Source organism: Odontesthes bonariensis, chromosome 2 (genome assembly GCF_027942865.1).
Source record: "Odontesthes bonariensis isolate fOdoBon6 chromosome 2, fOdoBon6.hap1, whole genome shotgun sequence".
NCBI lineage: Eukaryota > Metazoa > Chordata > Actinopteri > Atheriniformes > Atherinopsidae > Odontesthes > Odontesthes bonariensis.
The window spans coordinates 4,141,827-4,167,512 of NC_134507.1; the positions used below are offsets into that span (position 1 = coordinate 4,141,827).

The following is a 25,686-nucleotide window of genomic DNA, read 5'->3' on the forward strand; positions in this document are numbered from 1 at the left end:
GCCGCCGTGTGTGGAGAAGTTCTATTATGTACAGTGTTGACTAAAATGACTAAAATTTGACTAAGACTAAAATTGATTTTCGACATTGTGACTAAGACTAAATTTAAAAAAGCTGACGAAATTAACACTGGTTTGTGGTTTGATTGTTTCTATTACCAACACTATAAATTGTGATAAATGATATAGATAGGCGGGTGCTTCTTCATCGTGTTCAATAAATTCAGTCAGGCACATGCAGGCATATTCCAGTGAAGTAGAGGAGGCATCAGACGCATCGGATATGCCCCCGAGCTCAATTATTAAAGCAAAGGCTCTGAATACCTCTGTAAATGGTAAAGTATTTTGTTTCTACTATAAAACAAAAGTAAACTTGTTAAAAAGAAAATCTTTTGCTCTGTCATCATGGAGAATGAATCGATTTTACTTGAGTAAAACTTGAGTCTGACAGAAAAAAATACAGAAAATTTGAAAGGGTTTACAAACCTTTTGTCGGAGCTTAAGCTTTTAATTGAAATAAACAGAGGATATTTCATGCTTTCATGCTATTGATGCTATAAGCATGTGTGAAAGAGCAGAGCAAAGATCAATTAGATTTGTCTGTCCTTCAGTCTCTATGCTGATTGAGCCCAGCAGCTTTGAAGCTTTGTGACTACTGAGCAAACAGGACATAATGATATTTACTTTAGTACATTTTGTGAAAGTACGAGTTTACGAGTTCACTTATTGTGTGTGTGTGTGTGTGTGTGTGTGTTGTGCGTGTGCTGCCACAGCCTTGCCCTGTGGGGGTTAGAGAACTCCTGACACCCATGTGTCTGCACATCCTATCTGCTGGTCAACATAGACCAGCTGTTTTTACTGCAAGTGCGTGTGTGTGTGTGTGTGTGTGTGTGTACTTGTACACAGTATCTAGTAGCACATGTGTACTATGCATGTCACTCCTCGGAGTTCATTATAGTATCTGTTGCTGATGATAGCTGTCTCCTATGTGCCTTTCACTCTATCTCACTCGCCCCTGGGCACAGAGGCACACACACACACACACACACACACACACACACACAGGAATTCATAAAGTTTGTGTGGTATGGCCAAAGGCTAAGGTGAGGTTAGGGGTGGAGTTCATTGGGTTCAAGGAGTATTGTGAGGCCTCATCAGCAATATTGCTCTGAACAGATCAACGACTGATATTCAAAACATATACACACACACACTGTAGAGGGGAGAACAGTGAAATGTAAATAAGTTATTTGTTAGGAATGTATATTACAAACAAAAGAAATATGTACTAACTAAGTAAAAAAAAAAACATGACAATCAGGGTTAGTTTGCAGGTAGGGTGTGGAGGGTGATTATAAAAACACTTACACACCTGAGATTAAGTTAAAACCAACAGTGGATATACGCGACAAGTGCCATTATACTTTCTTTTTTTTTATTAATTGTTTTTCAATAAAGGGACAAAATGGGTGTGTGAACAGGATTATGCAGACATCTGCCAGAAAACACAGACAGTGGTATTCCCAATACAACTGAATAGACGCCCCAAACAAGTACAACAGAAGTTAAAGAGCTTGGTTTGTCCAATGACCATCGGCCAACATTTCAAAAGAAAGAAAAAAAAAATTATATTATAACCAAAAATTTAAAATAAAATAAAAAGAAACCAAAAAAATAAGACTCCATTCCATGTCTCTGTTTTAAACAGAGCATATAGGTAATAATAAATAGTAACTCCCATTGTAAAAGATAAAGTTCAAGTTCAAGTTACAACAAACAGCTCTCAGAACATGAATAGAAAAGGCTGATAACAAAATATTCCGCATTGCCATTTACAAAAAAGTCTCAACTCAAACAGGCTTCTCCACGTCCCCCTGGTCATTTTTAAATATGCTTTGCATATGAAAGTATATTTATCCAATCTAAATATAAAGCACCATTCAATATTTGGCAATGAAAAAAACTGCAAAACATTTAATTTCTTTTTAAATGTATTTATCCTTACGCTTTTTTTTTGTGTAATCCATGTACTGCATATGAAGACTTTTTTTTTCCTCTCTTCTTAATGTTGGAATGTTGTCAGGTGGGAGAGGTGAGAGAGAGACAGAAGAACACAACAGAACAGGCCAACGTCAGCTTTCATTACTGCATACAAGAATGGCAGCGGGGGGAGGGGGGAGAAGTGCGAACCAAAAACCAAAGAAGATATGTACAACCACCTCTGTGGACAGGAAACAGAGCAGCGGCCATCTGATGGCCCGCAACACCTCCCAATGCCACATACTTTAGCTGCTTTTTTATGGGATTTATTCTTTTTTTTTTTTCATTTTATTTCTTTAAACATACAAATAATTCGCACTATATTATCCTGCCAAATTAAAAAAATATACCGTGGCAGCTTGGGATTTTTTTCCACTACCAAAAAAAGGTATGGTAAATACCTTTAGAGAGAACAAGCAACAGTTAAAAATACGAGCCTCAATATAAATACTATAGTGCCTACTCTAAGTGAACATTGAATTCAAATACAATTCTAGAAATACAGAAAAAGTAGACCATAAATGTGTTTAAGCATAGGAATTGACATGAGTGTGCATTTTCCTATATTTTATGTTCTTTATTATATATTCATATATAATCTTAATCCTTTCCCCAATGCAAATTGTATCTCAACCTGAAGAGCAGTGAAGAACCAAGGCAAAATTTAAAAAAAGAAAAACTATCACAGTTTTTTTTTTATTAGTTTTTATGTTGTTGTTGTTGTTTGTTTTTCCATCTTTTTGTATCATTTCATATATTATTGTTATTGGGGTCTTAAACACCACCAAGATGGAGACGAAAAGAGAAATGACAACAAAACTTAAATACAGTTTCCCCTAAAAGATAGTGAAGTGTTATTTGCATTAAAAAATGGTTCTCTTCATATTTAAAATCAAAGGAGGATTTATACAAAAACAGATTCTTGTGGAATGAGCATCAAGATTTGAGTGTCTGTTGCTGGGGCAGCAAGGTCTATAAATTATTCAGCTCTATTTTATCAGCGATGCGATCTATTTCACAAACCCTTTAATTTACAGACCTTGCTGACGAGGATGAACTTTCTGCACAGGGTTAGAGCTGAGGTTTTTTAAGAGGTAACAAACTGACAAATGGTCAAAGTTAAAATAATGAGGCTACAGAGGTCAAGGGTCATGAGGCTGGAGTTGCTTTAACTGTGGATTGAAACAATGGGACCCTCATCATCTGACAGCATTAGAATAAGCTTTTTCCCTTCAGCGTAAACTTGTAAACTGGGAACTTCATGTCCTAAGAACTGCAATCCAGCTATCTGACTCAACCCATGCACCAGCTTAGCATCGGTGTGGGACAATGCAAGAGAGATGTTGGTACTTTCTCTCAGGCAGAGTGACAAGAAATGCTCTATAAACAGCATCACTGAAACTCATTGAACAGAAACTCTTCTTTTGGCTTAAAAACAACAGGTAACAAAAAAATGTGCCCTGCATTAGCCTATGCATACTGATTAACATGAAAAGATTTTAAGAAAAAGTTTTTTTTCAAGAGCCCTCGTGCACAGATATTTTTATTTTTTTGCTATTCTTCTTTTTCTGCAAGTCACAGCTGATGACCCTGTTTTGATACTAGAAAGGTAAAGACATTGCCTCTGATCCCCGTAATATGTTCGTAGCTTCCAGTTCTGTGTATCTTTCTGTCTGTCTAGCTTGTAGTTGTTTCAATGCTCTCAAAGTAAAGTCTAAAGTTAGCTTCACTTGGAGCTCATATTATTTTATGCATTGTTCCACACACTGACATATTGAAGCAGCGTTGTAGGTTTGTGCTAACGCAGATGCATGACACTTGTCAGCCATGCGTGTCCCTCAAATTAAGGATTGTACATTACAGATTACCTTTATCTCACAAGTACCTCCCAACCAGAAACAAATCTACAAATAATTCAGATATACACAATACTGTTTGTACCATGCTTGCCATGAAATCCAGACATTAAAGATAGTCTATTCAGTATATAATAGGCAGCTAAATGATGATTCTGGTGTTTCATCATGAGTTATCAGAGTCCATTTAAGCAGTCAGGTGCTTGATGCAAGGACCTTTCCTGGGTGGCTTTAACGTTTTAGCTTCACCTAGCGCCCCCAAACTTATAACAGTTAAGATTATGGCCAATGCAGTCTTAAGTTATCAAAGGCACTCTTTCTTACTCCACCAAATGATAGTACAAATTGAGTTCTTAGCAAACCTTTGTCTTTTTGAAAGAAATTTGAAGGCTCTCATTACTTTCAGTTTAGTCATCAAGCCAATACATGATTTATTTTTTTGAACCCTGTGTGAACATGGTATCTTTTAGAAAGATCAGGATAAGTGCATTTCCAGGGTTGTAAGAAGGGGGTCAAGTAAAAGACTGTTCTTTTTCCATGTTACACAACAAAACTGTACATGATATGTGTCACAGAATGTATGCCGCACAGATGTATCTTTCTTGTCTTTTCTAATTTTGAAGAATAAAAGAAAAAAATCGAAGGATAGAAAAACAGCAACACATTTACTCAACAACTAACCAACCAGGGACAGGTTCTTTTCTTTTTTTCCTTTTTTTCTTGATTAGCAAAAACATACTATGCATGCTGACTAATTCTTAAAAATGGAAAAGGAAACTCAAAAAAGAAAATAGTACACAACATGTAAATTATTGCACAAGAGAAAGGCTCGAAGTTTTGCGTCAATGCAAGAGTATTGCCCCGATACAGATCATGCATTCAATGGGTAATGGAAACGGGGTGTGCTGGTGCAGCGCACATGGTCTTCTGCTTCCACCGGACTGGTGAAAGTGGAGTGTGAATATTAGGGCAAATCTACAAGGAGCTGGGAATAAACAGGGGTCTGATGTAGTTGCAGGGAAAAGGTCCCATTGTTCGGCCCTCTACTCAGACTTTATTTCGGTACTCAAAGGACGGTCACTGTGCCATTTTTTCATGTGTTTCTCCAAAGTGCTGTAGACACTGAAGGGCATCTGACAAATTTCACACTTGTACACGTCTTTGCCCACCTGACCATGGGTCTTCATGTGGCGAGTAAGTTTGGAGCTCTGGGCACACGCATAATTGCACAGCTCACACTTGTATGGTCTCTCTCCTGTGTGACTGCGACGGTGCACTGTCAGGTTACTGCAGTTCTTAAAGATCTTGCCACAAAACTCACAAGTATCACTCCTGCGTCCATCCTTGGAGTTGGGCCGCCCATGACCCCCAAGGTGTGGCGTGCTGCCCCCACTGCATGTACCACTACGGCCTGACATCCCACCGTCCAGTTCCCCTGGAGGGGTTGAGAAACGCAGACTGCCATTCTCTGAAGAATGCTCAGATGATGATGCAAAAGGCGATTGTCTGGAATCCCCAAAGTTCAGAAAAGGGTCCTTAAGTTGTCGGGAGGCAGCATAGCCTGCAAGCCACTGCGAGTAGACGTTCTCTGTATTAGGGATTGTGGGAGTTGGCAGATCAAATTCTTTCTCCAGCTTTATGCGTTTGGAAAAAGGACTGATTGGACTGGGACTACCAAGAAGTAGTTTCTTGGATAGGCCAACAGAGGCAGATTCATTAGGAGATGCTCCTCGTCCGTTGACTGCTGACACAGAGCCTTCCTCCACGCAGTCTGTTTCCAGCACAGAGTTTCCATCACACATCTCACGAATGCGGTGATGGTCTCGGTTGAGATGGTGGTGTAGGTGGTTCTCCTGGGCCATGGCATTTCGTTTGTGTGCATTGAGGGCTTCACTGAAGTGCTGCATGCTGGCAGCCAGACCCATCCCTTGCATCACCTCAGGCAGTGAGCGAGGAATGGACCCCTCCTCAGCCAATCCTCCCAGTCGACTTCCAATACCGCCATTGTTTTCATGCTGCCGTGCTACTTCAAGGTTCAATCCGAAGTGATAGCTATTGTTGCTTCTTCTGGCTGCCCTCTCTCCATTCTGCACCTCCTCCTCCTCTACCTCCTCTTCCTCCTCCTCTTCTTCTTCCTCCTCTTCCTCTTCTTCCTCCTCCTCCTCTTCCTCCTCTTCTTCCCCATTTTCACGTAGCATGCGGTCATTCTCACTTTTCAGCTTGGCCACCACAGACTTAAGGGCATTGCTTGCACTGCCCATGAGCTCGCTGGTGCCAGGCTCTGGGGATGAGGCTGTTGACAGACCATCTTCTGACTTGCCTGTATTAGGCGAGGAGGATTTGTGCATGTGTGTTTTCATGTGGCGTTTCAGTTTGCTAGCCTGTGTGCATGCATGGTCACACAAGTGACATTTGTACGGCTTCTCTCCTGTGTGGCTGCGCCGGTGTACTATTAAATTACTCTGGAACTTGAAGGCTTTGCCGCAAAACTCACAACACTTTGATTTCAACTGAGTGGTGGAGGAAGGTGTCGCTCCTGTTAAGGGCAGAGGGGTCGTAGGAGTGGTCTGAGAGCCCACAGGTGACTGCATGGAGCCTGGAAGAGGTGGTGGAGTGGCAAGATATGGAGGTTTGCTACCCCCTGCACCTCCAGTGCTTCCATTTCCTCCTGTCTGGAATGGCTGGAGTAAGCGCTGCATGGGGCTGGGTCGGCTGGGAGATAGTGGGGGAGTGGACCCTGAGGTGTTGCCCGCCAGTTCCCGTAGCCTCCTTGAGAAGTCCATTGTCGGAGGGGGGTCCAAAGGCAGAGGAGGATTGAGGCGCAGCACCCTATCAAAGGCACTCGGGTGGTGGGCTGCCAACGCCAGCTCCTCTGGGCTCAAGTGGTGGGGATCCAGGTGGTTCCTTGGAGGGGGGCTGAAGAGGGGTGGTGTTGGAGGGAAACGCTGATGATGGCCCCCACCCCCAAGACCACCAGGGATGACACTACCTCCTGCTCCAACGCTGTCCCTTCCACCTGAGCCCGAGCCAGGAATGCAGAGGAGGTTGAAGGGGCTTGCATCGGGAGGCAAGTGGAGGCCATGAAGAGGAGGCTGAGAGGGACAGTCAGCGCCACCACCAAGGGAGGAAGGCCCACCCATGCGTGGGGTGAGAGGACTGCCGTGTTCACTTTCCAGGTAAATGCGGAAGCCATGGGTGTTCTGAGCATGCTGCAGCAAGAACCAGGCGCTGCCATATGACTGCTTACATGTAGTGCAGGTATAGGTAGTTGGCTCCTCCTTACCTGTAATGACATAGAAGAAAGAATAGAATTAGGGGAAAATCTTAAACAGCACATTATGTTTACATTACTGTATTGAAAAGCCACTGTGTCTGAATTATTTACACTTTTTTTACCATCCGAGAAAAATCGTGAACTTTCAAATGCTGCGGTGCTGTTCAGTTGGAAACATTAACACAGAATGAAGTACATGAAGAGCAATTCTGTTCAGTTCAGCTGAACCAATCTTTTATTTGAACCTTAGGCCTAACTGTTACAGCTTTTAAAAGTGGCCGGCACATGGTGTTGAGGGCTTTGCAAATACAACAGCAGCTCTTATTGAGGTCATGCCCCACATGAGTAGCATGTGAGAAGTTGTGTGTGTGTGTGTGTGTGTGTCTCTTTTTCTCCCAGACTGCTCTGGGACATAATTTCCCCCTTTAGACTGACTGTGAGTCCTCCATTGTCAGCAGGAGAACAAAGAAGCAGGGCTATCCCAGCGGACTACCACTTCCCACTGATCTACCAACACAGAGACTCGTTGGCACACACACGCGTGCAAACCCAGAGGAAAGACAACGGAGATTATATTTTTAAACCTTTAAACAATTTTATCTTTATTCTGTAGCAAAAACTTAAATATAGAGAAAATCTGATTATATGTATCCAGAAACAATATACTGTATTCTCTTATCTACTGCCCAAAATCCTGCCAGTGCTTATCAACCTGTATTAACATTTTGCTCTCATTCACACTCACAAAACAGGCAACCTCGGCTGCCCGAGGAAGGTAAAACAGTAGAAGTGTGAAAACACTTAGGCTCCAACTGCAGAGGAAAAACAACCCTTTCAGTTTGCCTCAAAGCTTCTTCCCATGCAGAGTTATTTTGAGACGACAACAAGAAGAACATTTAAAACAATAATTGCCTTTGAATGGCCTCAGCTAAGATGACCTGTGGTGGGACCCACAACGCATGTGTAATCTCATTAGCAAACCGAATGGACAGCCATCATCTCCTTTACAAGATTAGATGATAAACTAACCTCCGTCGCTGCCATTCAGAGGCAGCCATTGCATGTGACAAAGTGAGCGAGCAAATCAAAGAAAGAAATACAAGTCTGAAATAAGATCTTATTAAAGTATTCTTCAAAACCCTTCTGTGGAAAAGGTTGACATGGAGTAATAAAACACATCACTGCTTTGTCAGTTTTACATACAAAATAAATCAAAATGATATGGTAAAATACGGATAAATCTGGAGTAGATCATTTGGGACAAATTAAAGATTTACTGTACACTAAGACTACTTGCATTAATTCTCTTACCTTTATATTTGTGTACTTTAAAAGACCTGAATTAATCAATCTTAAACATACCTGCGTGGGTAGAACTACTGTCACAATAACAATCCTGATTATGTCAAAAAGGAGTCACACATAATAATCTGAAATATGTAATATCATTGCAGTAAACAGGTGTCATTTAAGAGGTCATAAATATTGTAGCTAATTATCTCTGATGATTTTATTTTGTGAAAGCTGTTTTTTTGTATCGTGTCATGAACAACGAATTTCAAAACACCTTATTAATATGTAAACAGGTTAGGTGGGTTGTAAAAATACACACACAACTGGGACATATCACCTGCTATTAACTGGCAGAACCAATATGAGAAAAATTAACAGTGACACTAAAAGGATGTCACGGTTTACATGGACGCTGTTATACATCGACACTCTGCAATTTGCCTCTAATAGCCAGACAGAGAGTCAAAGAGGTTATGGTGAAAAAACAACTGAAATACCTGAAGAGAACACACGTGTGTTTGTTAGAAAAGAGATGTAATTTCCATCACCTTACGGGACTTACAAACGGTGATCAAAATTGACAAAAGATATGTTTTTATTCTCAAAGAAGACGATGAAGCACAACAGACTATGCGCAGATGGGGGTCCAGTCTGTCTGCATTTCAGTGTCTGTTGAAGAATTCTCCTACTCTCCTGGCATCTCATTCCATGCACAAAAAAACACACTTATCCTGGAAAATGAACTGTTTTGCAGCTAAATTAGGGATAATTAAAAATGGCACAAATTACCACTAATTGTGGGCACCTGCAAAGGATCTAACCTACGAATCTCATTTGCATCATCCGGAGAAGGATGACTTAATTTATTTATTCAAATATTTATTCCCCTCAGGTTTATTTGCTCCAATCTTGGACACTGACCGTATAGAAAATACTGTTCATTTTCCACTTTAGTTAAATCAGGAGATGTGGACATTTCTGGAAACATGCCCTTTCCTTTAATGACCAAATATATAAATACTTTATTTATCCAAAAATGAAAATATATACATATATATTTATATATGTATATATACACCTTATATATGTGTCTACATATGTGTACGTGTGTATATACATATGTACATGTGTATTTGGGACCATATGTATTTCTCTCATGAAAGTACATCAAATTTGTCACAATATTACCTAATATTAGCCTTGTTAAAAAAGGGATCTACCAAAATATGGAGGACCTCACTTTGAGTGTGTAAGCACTAGATTTATGAGCTGTGTCCTGGATTTGTGTACATCTGAGTCACCCAGGAAAAAGAACTTCCTGTGAACTTGTGTGGCACTGCATCATGTTGACACTACAATTATGTAGGCTTGAGTGAGCATTTTTGTTGTCAAACAAAGGTGTGGGCAAAATATTGAGAAAAACATGTGCAAGGCACTATAGTGTAACTCCTGAGCTGATGTACTCCTTTCTGACTCGTAGCTCAGACTTGTCTGTATGCTGATTGAAACTGTAAGGTTAATGGATTTTAGAGTAGGCGACCGCTCCACTATTTCTCCCTGTAATATACTCCCATCAGCCACTTCATTAGGCAAACTCTCCACCACTTCAACGTAGAAAAATGAAGTGAGAAAGCTGAATGGAGACCAAGAGATGAAGATAGATAGAGTCAGAGATAAAGAAAGAAAGGAAGAAATTATATGGAGTAATCCCACTGGCTTAAGTTTGAATAGAAGTGACAAATAGCTCCAACAACTGGCAAAAGTTTGAGTACAGCAGGTATATGAACGGAGACAGCAAAAAGGTGCCGATAGGAGGGAGGGCAGATGGGAGTAGTTAGCAGTGTCCAGTTCTTTACCTGGAGTAAATGTCAAAGTCCAGAGAACACACACATGCACTGTTTCAGAAATGTCCTAACACTCAACACCAGTAATGCTACAGTGACAAGCACAGGCTTTAAGCCCTATTAAGCCAAGGGCATTGCCTGGACACTTGTGCGTTGCTAGATGGGAGCAGGAGGCAGTAAGGTAGTCTGACTCATGTTTCACAACTCCTTTTTGTGTGTGTATGTGTGTATGAGAAAGAGAGAGTGTGTGTTAGTGTGTAGCAAGATCCCCTGGCTCTTTCCATCTCTTTCAAAAGGAAATGTAGCACTCTGACCCAATGGCTGTCCAAATGGCTGAAATAAAGCCAGTGTACCACTCTGTACAGGATGGTGTAATGGCTTTAGCAAAAAGGATTTATTATTACCAAAATCCGAGAGAAGCATCACCCTTGTAGATGCAACCTCAGGGACAAATTCTCGTGTAATTATGGATTTACCTATTAAGCATTTAAATTTGCCTGTGCTTCTCTGCAGAATCAACATTTGCAATACAAATAACAGTGTTCGTTGACTCAACATGTTATCAAGTGCCAATGCCATGATCATGTAACCAATCAAAATCATAGTGACTTCTTCACACAGCTAAAATAAATTTTGTAATCTCACGTCACGCATTACACGTTCCCCAGCAGAACAAAACAATGCAGTTTCACAATAAAGGTTTAAAAATCGCACAACTTCTACATTTTTCTCATGCAGCTTTTGAGAAACCACATGTCGACTTGTGATGAAGTGATGATGTTGTGTCTTGGGACAACTTTAAGCACTGCTGACTTCATGAGGGGGTGGGAAGAATTTGGTGGATGGAACTAATCCACGTACTTTCATGTGACAGATTACTAGATCGGTTCTCGTCCTGTACAACATTCATACATTTTCACTTTTGCTCTCATTGTATGATTATGGTTAGAACATATGTACGTGGTTACGGTTAGATGTTCAAACTGCATCGTTAAGGTTTGAAAAGTACACTTTTTTGAGGCTTGTACATTTTAATTCTTGCAGGTTGCTGGCCAATTAAGACATCAGCCTGGTAATATGTTGCAATCGCAAGTTTTAAAATTGAATTGTTACCCCGATATGTTTTCTAGATGAGGACAAATGTTCATATAACATGTCATAACATAAGTACTTATCTTACTTGAGGCAAATCTGTATTATTTTTGTTTTCAGTTTGAGACTGCTTATGTCCACAAACAACCATGCAAAGCCCTTCATGTGGCATTACATAGAACACTTGTGGTTTTTTCATATGGCAGTACAGTTTCCAGTGAACAATTCTTTTTAATGAATCTACCTTGGAACATCAGCCTGCATAACTGTCTGTTTCTCAGCCAGTCATTTTGTCCTGTAAATTAGCTGGATTGCCACCATAATCCCTCTCCAACCAGCTGGGGGAAACAAATGGATGCCAGATTTCGGGTGCCAGCTAGCACAGTCCCGCAACTATCCATCTCCACATTCGCATCTTCCTTTATTGTTGATTCTCTCTTTAAAGTTTCATTCCACCTCTCTGTCCCACTCTCCATTTATCTTCTCTTCAATCCTACCTTTTTAGCATATAGCCTTCTCTGCATACAACCCTCTGTATCTCTCTCTACTCACTGGTAGTTTTCTGATGGTGCCCTTGGATTGGCCCACATCTGGGTGAGATGGTAGTAATTGAGGTAATGGAACATCACTAAAACAGGATTAGGCACGCATACTGGGAATGAGGGACAATGTCCCTTAATACAATTTGGGATTTCTGTCAGAGTCTCAGGCTTTCAGGATCTGCTGCTTATATTTACATCTGGCCATCACTGCTCACCCCTGACCACCCTGTGTTTTACTTTGAAGGGTAGATGGGCATGTAACAAGAACTTACTTTATGAAGTACTTTATAATTTAAAAAGGGACATGTTACAAAAGGAAAAAAAAGTCCAGAACTGAGGACAGCGCTAAAGCATGAGTAACATTTATACAAATAGGCAAAGTATAAGTTAGTCAGTATAAAATACATTTACAAATGCAGTGTTTTTGATAAAACAAGATTCACAAAAATAAAGTGGGGATCCATCTTTTTTGTTCTTTTCTTTTAAATAATTCGGTTTTCAAATATCTTGTATTTTTTCTATTTGTCACATATTTCTTTATTATTATTTATTATTTTTAAATAAAAAGAAACAGTCCACAATGAACTGTCACAATTATATATAGAGATTGATACTGTGTATGCAATTCTACTGAGAAAAGTGGTGAAATATTACCGGTACAACATTGTATTTCTGTGATAATGAGTTCTGTTCATCCTTGCGTTCACTTTTCCTCTTATCATAATCCACATGCATTTTGAGTGACACATACATAACTGCCGATAAGCTCTCAGATACTCATAACTCATGACTCCCACTATGCATTTGTACTGTAACTGATACACTGGCCTACATAAACATAAACTCCTTTATGACAATGGGAGCAAACCAAAACAGAGAAAATTACTTTTGAAAAGCTATTTGTGGTTTGTTGCTTCTTACAGAATGTTGATCATTCCTGAAAGCACTAAAACAAATCGTTGTTTTCATGTTAAAATTTTGTCACCCCACTCGTGGCTGTATTTATATTTTAATTTCAGAACTGTATGTTCTTGTTTGAGGTAGAAGACACACCGATCTGCTGAGCAGCTCTTAGCAGCTTCCTGTGTGGTCCAGTGGGGAGGGATATTCACAGTCCTGTCCTTCAATTATTTCCCTCGATGCTGGAGCTTTCTTACTAACTGGACAGCAAACAATTGGAATGCAAACAGTGGCAGCTGGTCTCCTGTCAGCTCACTGGAGAGCGACGCATTCAAATAACAACATGACTGAAATTGCTCAAAAACACTGTTTGGATGAAAATGTGCCTCTATTACTGGCTAGATCAAAGCAACTTCCTCAAACACTGCCATTTTCGTGAAGAGTATACCAGTCCCGATGCAAAAACTATTTTTGGAAACATAAAATGGGCTGGATATACAACACTTACTACCTTACTATATGTGACTGTGGAGTAGGAAAGCACATTCCTCCTTTTGCAGTCAGAGGAGTTATACCTTCTTTACAAATTACCTGTCTCTCTCTCATCATTCATAAATATTCGGTTGTGTTTGCACGAGCTGACCCGAGATCCCTTTGACCTCATCTCATTTTTTTTTTCTTTGCAAAAAAAGGAACAGCTGTACTGATACTTTACCAGAAAGTTCAGTGTAGCATTTTTCTTTAACATTAAAACGTCCTGGAAGTGTGTTTCTCAGTTTCTATGTGTAAAACCAAAGGCAACACAAAGAATGCTTTCAGTACCCTCAGCTCTATGATATTATTCAATGCTCGAGATCAAGATGGCAGAGACACAAGAGAAGCTTTTTCAACCTGACTTTGAAGGTGGTCACTTGGAATGGTTACAAGTAGAGACAACTGCAGATATTCTGGGATGCTACTTTATTACCTTCTACTAAAGGCATATTGAAGCCTTTAGAGGCACCTGCAAAATATTAAAATGATTCTTGGCCTTTCTCAGCAATTATAGGGTAACACCACACCCCTCTTGAGGATCACTTAAAATGAATGCTAATACCCCATTACCTTGTTTAGATTATATTTGTCCAATATTGTGATTATTTGCACCCATTAGGAATTTGTTGGCATCTCACCACCTCATCCACATTTGTTTTACAATCTAGTTTTTTTACAACATTTTTTCTTACTGTGCATGACTCCATCTACAACCATCTTTTCACATCTCATCACTCATCTTCATGAAAGATGAAAGTCAATTCATCATCTCACCACACGTTTACCTTAGAGGTGTGAAAATATATTTTTGTCTTTAAAAGAAAGCGGTTCAATCAGCTACGAAACCGCCATGTTTGTAGATCTTTAGTCATTAAATTTAAAAAATGCTGTCACCTATAAAAAAAAAAGACCCGTAAGCCCAACTTAAAGCAGCTACAAACTTTTGCTAAAATTTGTCCCTGGAAGAAAGAACTATGAGCGCATTTGGATAACAATGAATTATTGAGCTGGTCCGATTACACGCTGCGTACGTGCACGCTCGTGCGCCAGAATGTGTGTGTCAGTGTGATGCTACAGAATAGCTGTACACTCCAGGCTGATGAGCAAAAATATCAATACCGTCTGTTCCTGTGTGTGTGTGTATGTGTGTATTTGTGAGATATATCAATACCTTCTGTGTCTGTGTTTGGAACCCCTGCTAGGTTACAGACTGTGCTATTTGCCACTATCTCACTAGTTTTCGTGTGTGTGTATGCATGCATGCGTGTGTGTGTGTGAATTCAAGCCACCCATTACAGCTGCCATGTGACAAAGTTTCCTTTTCCGTCTAAAAGACAAGACACCCTTGCTCTCACACACACACACACACACACACACACAGAGTAATGTCTCTTGTAAAGTCTGTTGTAATGACACGGCCTGTGCCCTTAAACTGTGTTTATAAATGTAATTAAACGGATCGGCCTATATAGAAGCATCCAAGCACACTGTAGCAATGATCCTGTGTGTGCGTTTGCGGGTGTGTGTGTGTGTGTGTGTGTGTGTGTGTGTGTGTGTGTGTGTGTGTGTGTGTGTGTGAGTGAACGTGTGTGTCCATTTGGAGGACTAGTAGTCATGATGGCAGGGACAGCCTCCACTTAACCCTGAACCACCATGGTGAAATTACAGAGCATCCAAATTACAGCACTTATGTGAACAGAGAGAGAGAAAAAGGAAACTTGGTCCTGACACGCACATGGATGCGCACACACACACACACACACACACACACAGTGCTCAGTGACTCAGCGTGGGGACTCACATTAAACCAAGAATGCAGAAACTCCTAATCTGTTGCAGATTCAATCAGGTCTTCCAATGTTTAAGTTGATTTTGTTGGAACTGCTGCTGCAAGAGTTACTTAGATATTTGATTGATTATATCCTTTATCAAACCTGAGCAAAACGTTTTTTTAATTGCAGGTTTATAGCTTTAGAATATCAATATATCTTTAAGTTATGATAAAAACCAGAGCAGCCTGATAATGTACAGCTGAAACGGATTTCTTCTGCTGTGTTCAGGCTGACATCAGCCCACTCGTTACTGTCAGTGAGACCAGTGTCTCAGTGGGAGTACCTGCACCTTCAGTACATATCAGTACATCACTGAACCCTTAAGCTGAAGCATCACAACACTATTATTGCTCAAATCAGTAGCTTTTAAGACGGGAGTTCTCTTCATATAAAGCACTGAGTCAAAGTGCTGCTTAGACAGCTGGTTTTGGCTTAAAAGATTCCTGGATGACTAAAATAGCCCGATAATCCTGAGGTGGTCTCTTTACTGCACGTTTTCAGAAGTTTGAATGCATACATGAAACAGCCACAAATTCTGTGTTGTCATTTCACAGCGGTATAAATGATGATGCAAATGCTTGATTTGATGTAATTAATGTTATTTTATTTTATTTTATTTTTTTGAACCGTGGCATCAAATGAATATGTGGTGCCAGTTGGCTGTATTTGACCGACTTAAATTGAACTGATTTCAATTAAAAATTTCAGTCACAAACATGCTGGAAATGATGTTCAGAGGCCTTAAAGACAGCATGAAACTGTAAAAATCATTCAAACCGTGATTTTATGAGGATTATGACAAGTGTTATTATTATGATATATTTTATATTTATAATAACAACTATGATTAATTATTATTTTGAATTGAAATAAAAAATATACAGGTCACCTGTTCACTTCAGTCCAAAATAATATGAGTAAACTAAATCGACAAATCAGATCATTAAAGTTTTTTAACTAAAAAAAAAGTGCGTACACACACGGGCACATACTTATATCTGTATTTCTCTGATGAGACATGAGCACACGCTGAGAGGAAGCAGATTCCCTTTAGTGCCACGAGCAAGAGGTTGTTGGTCACTGAAGACACACACACACACACACACACACACACACACACACACGCACAAAGACAGTCAGGTATTGAATGATCTGCAGGGACCTGCAACAGCTGCCAAACAGGACAATTCAGTCATCAGTGTTTGTGTGCGAGTGTGTGAGTCTCGCAGTGTCCACAGTGGGAGATCACTCTGAGCCGAGCAAACACCTCTGCTGGCCGGAGGCCCACACACACACGCAAACACACACTCATGCTCATACACAACATAAACACGGGGCTTTGCTTCCTCTCTTCAGCTAATCCCTGCTCTGCCCGGCTGGTTTCATCCCTCCGTCTGTTCATCAACAATGCATACAGGTGGCTGTCCTCTCTCTGACTCTTCTTTCTACTATCATGGCATCCCTCCTTCTCCTTCTGACATTTTTTTTTTTCTCTACCTCCATCTCTTTCGCTACCTCTTTTCTTTTACCTTTTCTTTTTAATGACGGTTTGTCAACAAAACAAAAAAAGGAGAGGGAGAGGAGAGGGGGACATCCCGGAAATCTGAGGAGTGAGAACATAAAGACGAGCACGATGAGAAGTGAATCACGAAAAACACAAACAGCCTCAAACCCTAACCGCCCACACACATGCAGATTTACAGCAACATGTGGACAAGCTGCGACTCGACCCACGAAACTGTGCCTCTGCCAAAAAACCTTTTGCTCGTCTATTCTTTCACTCCCTTACATTTCCCCCTCCTCCTCGCATCCCATCCCATCCCTTTTGTAGTCCTTCCATCTTCCACTCCCGGGTGGGTAGCACTCAGCATCGCCTCTTTAATTGTGCTCATCCAACAAGGCCGATCGATAGAGGACATATTTAATATAAATTTATGACTATTAGCAATGAGGCTTTTTTTTCTCGATTGCTTGTTGTGAAAAAGAGAAAGAGAGGAGTAGGAGAAAGACGAAGGAGAGGAAATATAAGCCATCCTGCTTTTAACACAAAGAGCCTCCCACAGTCTCCCTGTCAGACCTTGGAGAGATACGGTATAAGCTGCATCAAGAACACAAGAACTCAAGATTCTTTCTCAGTCTCTCTCCCTCTTTCCTTTTCTGGTAAGCAGCAGCTTTAACTTCAAGTGGGTCTCGGGTGTATTTGGGAGGCTTTTTAAAAGCGTTTGATTTTAGCTCATGGTTCACAAGAGAATTGCAGGATGGACAACAGCACATAAGCAACTTTTGGCAGACGTGATAGATAATCATATCAAGTGTTTATTTTAGATTTGAGTGTGATAAACAGCGAGCCGACTGCAGAAAAGTACAAAAATAAAGCCTGATTATGCCACTAGTTTAGACACATGGCATTCTTTACACACCGTGCATTCTTGGGGGTGAATCATTAGCATTTTGAAAGCCATTCTTGGATACCTTTCAATGCTGTTTCTAGTTGTTTCCACAAATAACAAGGCAGCAAAGGTTAAGGATAAAATGTGGGAAGTTTAATATACTTTGTGTCAAGATTTGGTTACTGCTCTGTGTCTTGGAGAAACAAACAGCAAAAGTAGTGCAATGAGATAAAGCACAAAGACAAACTCCCCTTCAGCGCCCCTTCAAAACCTTGTCTACTTAACAAACACTGTAGACTTGATTCATTAGAGCTGCAGTCACTACACCCTGAGAGCCCTATCGATCCCCCCAGATGCTTTCTACATGCTGGAGAAAAAAAACTATGAGCTGAGGAAAGAGAGAGTTAGAGAAACAGAAGAAGCTGGAGGAAGGAAAACCAGAGACAGGGTGAATATATGGCTCAGTTAATAGGAAGCGAGCAGCAGTTTACCTGCAGCTTTAAATCCATTCCAGTGTGCAATGCTACTGTGACAGTTCTCCAAAAGAGAAAAGCCCTGATTGTTGGCAAAGGAAACCCCTTCATCCTCCAAGAGAAACAAAGTGTGCATGAGCCAGAGCCAAAGTCAGGAGCTGGAGGGATTTTTTTTTTCTTTCTTTCACTGACTGACTCATCATTGGTGACATTTACCCCGGACAACCAAATAAAAGTTATTTCACTTAGTTTTTTTTTTTTTTTTTAACCATTGATTTTACCACCTGTAAAGGAAAAAAACGTGATGCTGCCACTCCAGAAAATGTGTTGTAATCAATTACGAGAGAAGGAGAATAGCTCATAAGCACGCTTTTCTTTGCAAGAGTGCAGCCGTCTGATAACCTAAACTGATCAAAGTCACCGCCCCACCCGGACACACTTTGTTGTTGTAGGATAACACGATGCCACATGATCACGTTAACAGCATGAACATTTAGATTTCTGTCAGCAATCTGAGGTGAGAACAATAAACACATTTCGCACTGACCTTAAAATGCCTCCTTTCTTACCTATAATTAACATTTATAAGCAGTAATTATGCAGTAAATCTAATATAATGGTCTATAAAGGAGCTGGAAGCACAAATGTCGTCCTTTAATGTTATATTACAACACTGAAAATACTAATAAATTATAATATAGTTGTAATGATATAAAATGTCTTCACAGCAAAAGTTCTAACTGTTCTAAATGCAGCACACTACAGAAAATGTTACTTTACATTACAGTGAGCCAGCAAACATTACTAATAAGTTAAAGCAGTGTTTCATAATGCTACATTTGGGTGATATATTTTCTGAATGTTCACCTTAATAGTACCTTTGTCTATATCATCATTCTGTTTTTTCACACAAGATGATTAATATTTTCAGGCATTACAGTCTGTGCGAAGCCTCAGGACAGAGTATATAGATTTGCAGTATTTTCAGTTTGGCCTTGCATACCACACGAAAAAAAGAAAGAAACATGGACACATGCCATTCTCATCTATTATTTTCTTTTACACCATTTTATTCAGTATGGATCATCCTCAGTCTAAAGTGTCCCGTATTGCTTTTAGAACATTCATTTATATCTTCAACTTTAAGCCTAGTCTGGAATACTACCTGCATTCCAAATTGAATAGAATATGTCCTGACTTCACAAACTATTCTTTTGAAGCGGTTTATGCACATGCTTGTAAATTCTTATCCAACCACTTATTTATTTATTTATTTATTTCTGGGTTGAAAATCTTTTTAAAATGACCTTTATTTCCACAACACATTGTGACATTACTCACTTCAGCTTCTTGTTTTATTCATAAGAAAAGAGAAATGTCATCAGACAAAACTAAGTGTACACCATCTATTTTCGATACCTTCGTCCTGTTGAAACTCGGGGGGGGGCTGAAACTTCTCTGTCATGAGAGGAGAAGCGAGATATGGCCCTGAACAACTCTCCAGTTAATCACAGGACCATTATGTGAGGGTGAAAACACCAACTCAGTGGTTTTCGTTGTTAAAAATTTCAAACTGAGCACTGTAAAACAAAAAATACTGGAAAAAAAATCCAAAAAACATTTGAAAAAAATAGCCCCGAAGTTCCACCATAGCTGTGTCACAGCCTCTGTAAAAAAAAAAATGGTCTCAGTGAGCCTGTGGTCAGCGCCTGCATGAGCATATGGTACAGACAGCATTTCTGAATGATAGAAAACTTGTGTTTGTGTGTGAAGCAGTATTCATTTCTGCATCCACAAACACACACACACACACACACACGCTGACATATGTCTGGGGCCTGGTCACCAGCACAGGACAAAAAGGCCAGTAAATAATTGAGAAGCGTGAAAAGCAATGCAGAGGGAAGAGGACGGGCTGATGGGCACAACCCATCCAGCTGTTTAGTTTGGTTTTGTTTTTTTTTGGAACATTTGGAACGTGTGTATTTTTGATAATCTTATCAGTTCTTTTTCCCGTGTCTGAGCATGTGTTTTGTGTATCTTTGCATGTGTGTATGTTTTTTTGTGTGTGTGCGTTAGAGGCCAAGAGAGTCCAAAGATGCTCCATTAGTGATTTGGAGAGTGGTGTTGGGGGGGGGGGGGGGGGGGGGGGGGGGCTGGCATTCCCATCAGACCCAGTATGGCCTAAGTGCTGCATCACACAGATTCCCAAACCCAAACCAACCCCACCCACATGGGCACATCCCGAATTCCCTCCCACACCAACCCTTATCCCACCTAGGATGACCCAGAAGCGCCTTTTAGACACAAACACAGGCACACACACAAACACTCATGGCCCACTAATGACCAAACCCAAACAACTCTGAAAAGCTATTAGGAGTGGGCATTTTGATAGGGAAGTGATTATTATTTTTTTATATGCCATTAGAAGCCATAGATGAAATGGGCATTCGCGTAAATACAGCCACAGGTCGGAAAGGGATAGCCAAACAGGGATAATTGAGAAACCATCCTTCCCCCTGAGGTAAAGGTAGAGGAGTGTCCACATGTTGTTCAGACGAGGAGTATCCAAAAGTTTCTGTAGTTTCCACTTACTTTGCATGAGGTTTACCATAACTTTTGATGACTTTGTCATCAGGTATGACAAGTTATGCCACGTGTTTGGATTAAATTATAAATATTTCTAACATCACTAAAACTGCTTTTTATACTAAGACCTTACTGAATGTCCCAACTCTAAAGCATTTAAGGTGTCTGAAGGCCCTGATGTTTAGCTCCATTTTTCTCCAGTAATTCACTTTCAACTTTCTGCCACAGTAGAAAACACGTTTCTCCTGTGTCAGCTCATTACTAATCAACATGTTCAACCTTTTTTTTTTTCTCCATACATTGTGTTCCATAATCTGAATGAATGTGGCCACCAACCAGATAAGTGTCAGGCTTAAATTTGTGTTAAAGTGTCTTAAAGTGTATTAAAGTGTCAGACTTAAGTGTTAAGCTTCAAAACTTAATCACATTTTAACTACTGATTTTATATTGTTCTTATTTCTTTCTTTTTTGTTTAAAAATTTAAATCATGCTTTTTATTTCTACTGTTTTAATGTCTCTGTAAAGCACTTTGAATCGCCTTGTAGTTGAATTGTGCCGTACAAATAAAATTGCCTTGTCTTGCCTTGCCTTAAATATTTAGAAATATTTTTACCATTTTCAAAAAGTTACAGAATCTTCTTTAAAAGTTCTGGAAATAGAACTTTGAACAACAGAGGAACTGGACAATAGTGCCCATTAACATCTGATACTACAGAGGCTCCTGTTAAGGAGAAAATTGTTCAGCATGCATTCTTTACGAGTGGGAAGCATTGGGAATGTCATCAGGTCAGGTTTAGACACGATTTAGACCTGAACACAAACACAAATGTTTTCCTAGAAGGAGAGGATTTTTCTGTGGATCCATGTTCATTAGCATCTCTCATCCTCTCTTCACTTTCTTTTTTCTGCATCTTTTTTTTTCAGTGTTGTCTCTCTCTGCCTCCGTTAGAAGAGGGTGCAAGAAAGACAAAACATAAACAGCACACACACTTACATGCACACCCACACACACGGACACAGATAGAGTCCTGACTCAACTTTGTTCAGCATTAACAGTAGGTCACTCAGCACTTCAGCAGTACTTCCAGGGCCTCGTGATGAAACACAGGGAAAGAACACAAGTTAGAAGGAGGAAGCATTCAGGCACCCTCAGGGCCTGACACACGCACACACACGCACACACACACACACACACACACACACACACACACACACACACCTCACATTTAGCGAGAGATATCTTTCTCCTCCTCATTAGCTTTTAATAACCCACAAGGCCATCATTTTCATAACAGCTGTTAGGCAAGCTTTCCAAAAACACTTTCTGATGAGAAGGTCAGTCGCCTGTTAGAAAAAGCTGCCACAGTCTGCTGCATATAAATCCTGCAGAGTCTGGGAGTGGCCAAACATATAGATGAATCAAATCAGTTTAGAGGCACCAATAGCAATATGAGACAGGCCGAGTCACTGCAGCATTAAGGTGAGATGAACCTCGTTTCTTGCTTTTGAATACAGTGCACACCATTTATCACCTCTATGTTCAGCATTAGTATGATTTTTTTTGCACAGAAAATACATGAGGGGAACTGAAACTAAATGCCAAACATTTCATGATTCCAGCTTCTCTTGGTTAGTTTTACTGAGTTTTATATGACGTTGAAGATGAGACTGTTGTAAAGGTGTCACTGTGGGGTCTTTTTCTTTTCTCTTAAAACAGTAAATCAATTGGAGATTAATCCAGATTTCAGAAGGAATCCAGAAAACCTATAAGCATAACCCTAACCATTAAGGAAACAGACAAAAAGATTTATTTACAATATACAGTATTAACTTTGTATAAGAATGTAGTTTTAAGAACAATGTGCTTCTATTATCAGAAAAGTTTTCATATACAACGAAATTGTTGTATCTCCAAAGTAATAGACAAATCTTTCTCCCAATATCAGAATTTCCCTGTATATAACATAAAGAGGTGTTTGATCAGTTGTGTAGTTTTTTAATAATGTAATGTATTACACCTGCTTTTCCTGCTGTGTCTCGTCGGTGCTTAAAGGGGCCTTTTACTTCGGTATAATCCCTTCAACAATTGTCATTTAAACAACGTGCTGCAAAAAAGAAAGAAAAAGCCTAGGAAGAAAAAAAATTGCATTGCGATTCATTCACATTGTTCTGACTAATATAGACTTTGTTTGCAGAATGCGCCATTTCTGCCATTTTTTTAAGCTAAATTTCAATTTCTTTCACATCTGTTGTTGAATCTCAGAGACAGACTGAAATCCTGGACACAATAAATCAAAAGGCCTCCAGGGCTAAATACCACTAAAATCTGTGTTTTAACATTTAGGTGAAAATCACCCTTTGAAATGTTTTACTTTTTTTATGGAAATCACTTTACTGTTTTGTACAAGCATACCATACAACAGTCTATCAGGTATTCATATTAACATTTCCTAACCGCAAACTACATTTTTACAACAGGGCAGCCACTTTGACCCTGTAAAATCCTGCAGCACTTCTGTTTAAAACTCTTATACAATCGCCATATTTTTACTTTCTCCAGACCTGCCACCTGTAAGTTATACTCCCCCATCTTTCTGTCTGAGTCCCCCACCCTCTATCTCTCCCCCATTCCTTGCAGCTGAGCCTTGTAAATCAAGTTGGAACATAGCTCTGCATATATGTGTGTGCATGTGTGTGTGTACTGTATGTTGCCTGCTAACTGCTGCCAAAAAATGTGTCCCAACCGCCCCCTTCTCACCTCCCTATACATCTGCCTATAGGAGGAGGAAGAGCTAAAGTGGACGGAGACGTGCATGTGTGTGCGGGTGGGATTAAGTTTAGTGCTATCTCACAGGGTCATATGGGTTGAAGGAACATATCCTGGACGCTTATCTGAAGGGGTGCAGTGAGACAAAGTAACCACAATGTCTTGCAGGTTTTCTGAGCATAGATAGAAAGAAAGAAAGACATAAAGAATGAATTGTAGGTCTAACGTTGTAGAACATTTATTTAACTTAAGACTAAAGGAGAATTGAAACAGAATCAGACCTCTATCATAATTGATTGATGTTAAGGATGAAATTCTACATCACATCATTTGTATCAGTGATTCAATCACTAATGTTCTGTTTAAAAATATCTGTCAGTGTCAGGGTCGTCCAGAAAATTCCAAATTTTCAAGATTAACACATTTCACATCAGTTAAGTTTGATTAAAAAAAAAAAAAAAAAAGCTTTCTCACTAGTCCAAAAGATGCAGACAATCTCTCAGTAAATGATGCTGACTAACAGTCATTTAACATCAATATACCCACCACAACAATATTGCCTAAAACTAGAATTAAAAGACTGGAAAAGTGATTAACAAGTAGAGTTTACTTACTCTTTAAAGAGAAAGCACTGACTGTATAAACCACATGCCAACAACAAAAGAGAAATCTTATATGCTCACATAACCCGCCCCAAGTGTGTTGTAGCTGCAGTTCTTAAAAATAAATGTGCCCTGAGTGTGAAAGTGTCATATATCTTGGAATAAGGTTGATTAATACACCCGGATTTCTGTCTCTGATGGAGGCTGCATCAGGTTCATTTAGAAAACTAAGATGCATTAGATGCAGACTGCATCAATGCAGTTGGACTGTTCCTCACAAGTCTTTGCAGCTTCAGATTGTTAAATTTTATAAGAAGAAATCAATCTAAATCTTCTAAAGAGCTCAGATCCTTGCGTAGGCATTACTCTCAAAAATGAAAGATCATGTTATCAACTCTTTAAACTGAGGGCATTGTGTATGGGCCCCCTTGATGCTGTCCGTTCCCCCCCCCCCCAGGCTATGCCTGCCAGGCCTGTTTAGTAATCAGTCTTTTCATTGGGTATTGGCTGCAGACAACAGCTTCAATGTGTTTGCACTGAGCTTTTGTGCCATGAAAATAGAAATGTTTCAGCATAACTTCTTAGGCTAAAGGTACTGTTCTGTTTTGGTTGTTACTGTGGCATTTATCACGACAAGTACTAACACTGTCACTAGTCATTTTCTAAATGTCATATAGTCAGAGGAGAGGGCCACAGTTAGTTTTTGTGTTGCTGTGGTTTTGAAAATAAATGTATAGTTCAGCTTCAAGAAAACCCTTGAATAATGTAGATGAGAAACAGAGTGAATGCAGCTGAAGACATTTTTTTTTCTATTTTGTGTAGATTGTGTGTGTGGGGGGGGGTAGAAAGTGTCAAAAGTGTGCCATATTTAGGCCAGACTGGCACAAAGACTCGGGCTAACTGTTGCTTTTCACACATCGCTCAATCTCTTTTTACCATCTGCCCTCCCTCTTTGTCTCAGTGTGTGTTTGTATGTCGCTCTCTTTTTTTCGCCGTTATTCCTCCCAAAACTGTTGTTCTCTGCCTGGCTGATATGATCTTGGCTATAACACTTCCTCCGCCTCCTTCTTCCTCTTCTCTCCATTAAAAGTGCCTGAAGGTCTCAAGAAGACAGTAGGCATATTTGTTTTTTAAAAAGAAGAAGACAAAAATAAGTTAAAAATCCTGACTGCCATCACAGCTCTTCAAATGCAGTTTCTGGCCTTAAAATGGCTTCTATTTGAATCTTTTCCCCACAGAGATGGTGTAATATCAAGAGTGAAAGGCGGTGACAAAGTGGCAATATGTGTCAGAGAGCTGGTGGCCACAATAAAAAAAATAAGTATCAGGGAGAATCTTTCTCATGGTCCACTGGTATATTTAGACCAGACAACCCAAACGCAAAGCACAAACCACCATGACTCACAAACTCAGAAGAGATTACAGACACACACATATGCAGAGACACAAACACACACAAATCACGCTCAGATCAGTCCCACTGCAGACAGACGTGTTTCACCTCAGTAGCCATTCACGTTTCTCACTACCTGTTTTTGTCAGGCCCTGCAGCCAGATGTGTGCGCATGGATGCAAGAGAAATGTGAAAGAGGAACTGACCGGTGTGTGTGAGATGGTACTTGATGAGCCAGGTGTCGGCAGTCAGCCCTATCACTGCT

The 25,686-nt window shown here is 40.0% G+C and overlaps 1 protein-coding gene across 2 annotated transcripts in view; it reads right to left on the reverse strand.

The window, feature by feature from the left end:
- Positions 1-1,416: 1,416 nt before the first annotated feature.
- The window catches only part of bcl11aa (BCL11 transcription factor A a), a 48,707-nt gene continuing 24,437 nt past the window's right edge, over positions 1,417-25,686 (reverse strand). For both annotated transcript variants that reach the window (XM_075474544.1, XM_075474538.1), the window contains exon 3: positions 1,417-7,176. In XM_075474544.1, coding sequence (XP_075330659.1) covers positions 4,937-7,176 — 2,240 coding nt within the window. In that variant the 3' untranslated portion in view covers positions 1,417-4,936. The remainder of the gene's footprint in view (positions 7,177-25,686) is intronic.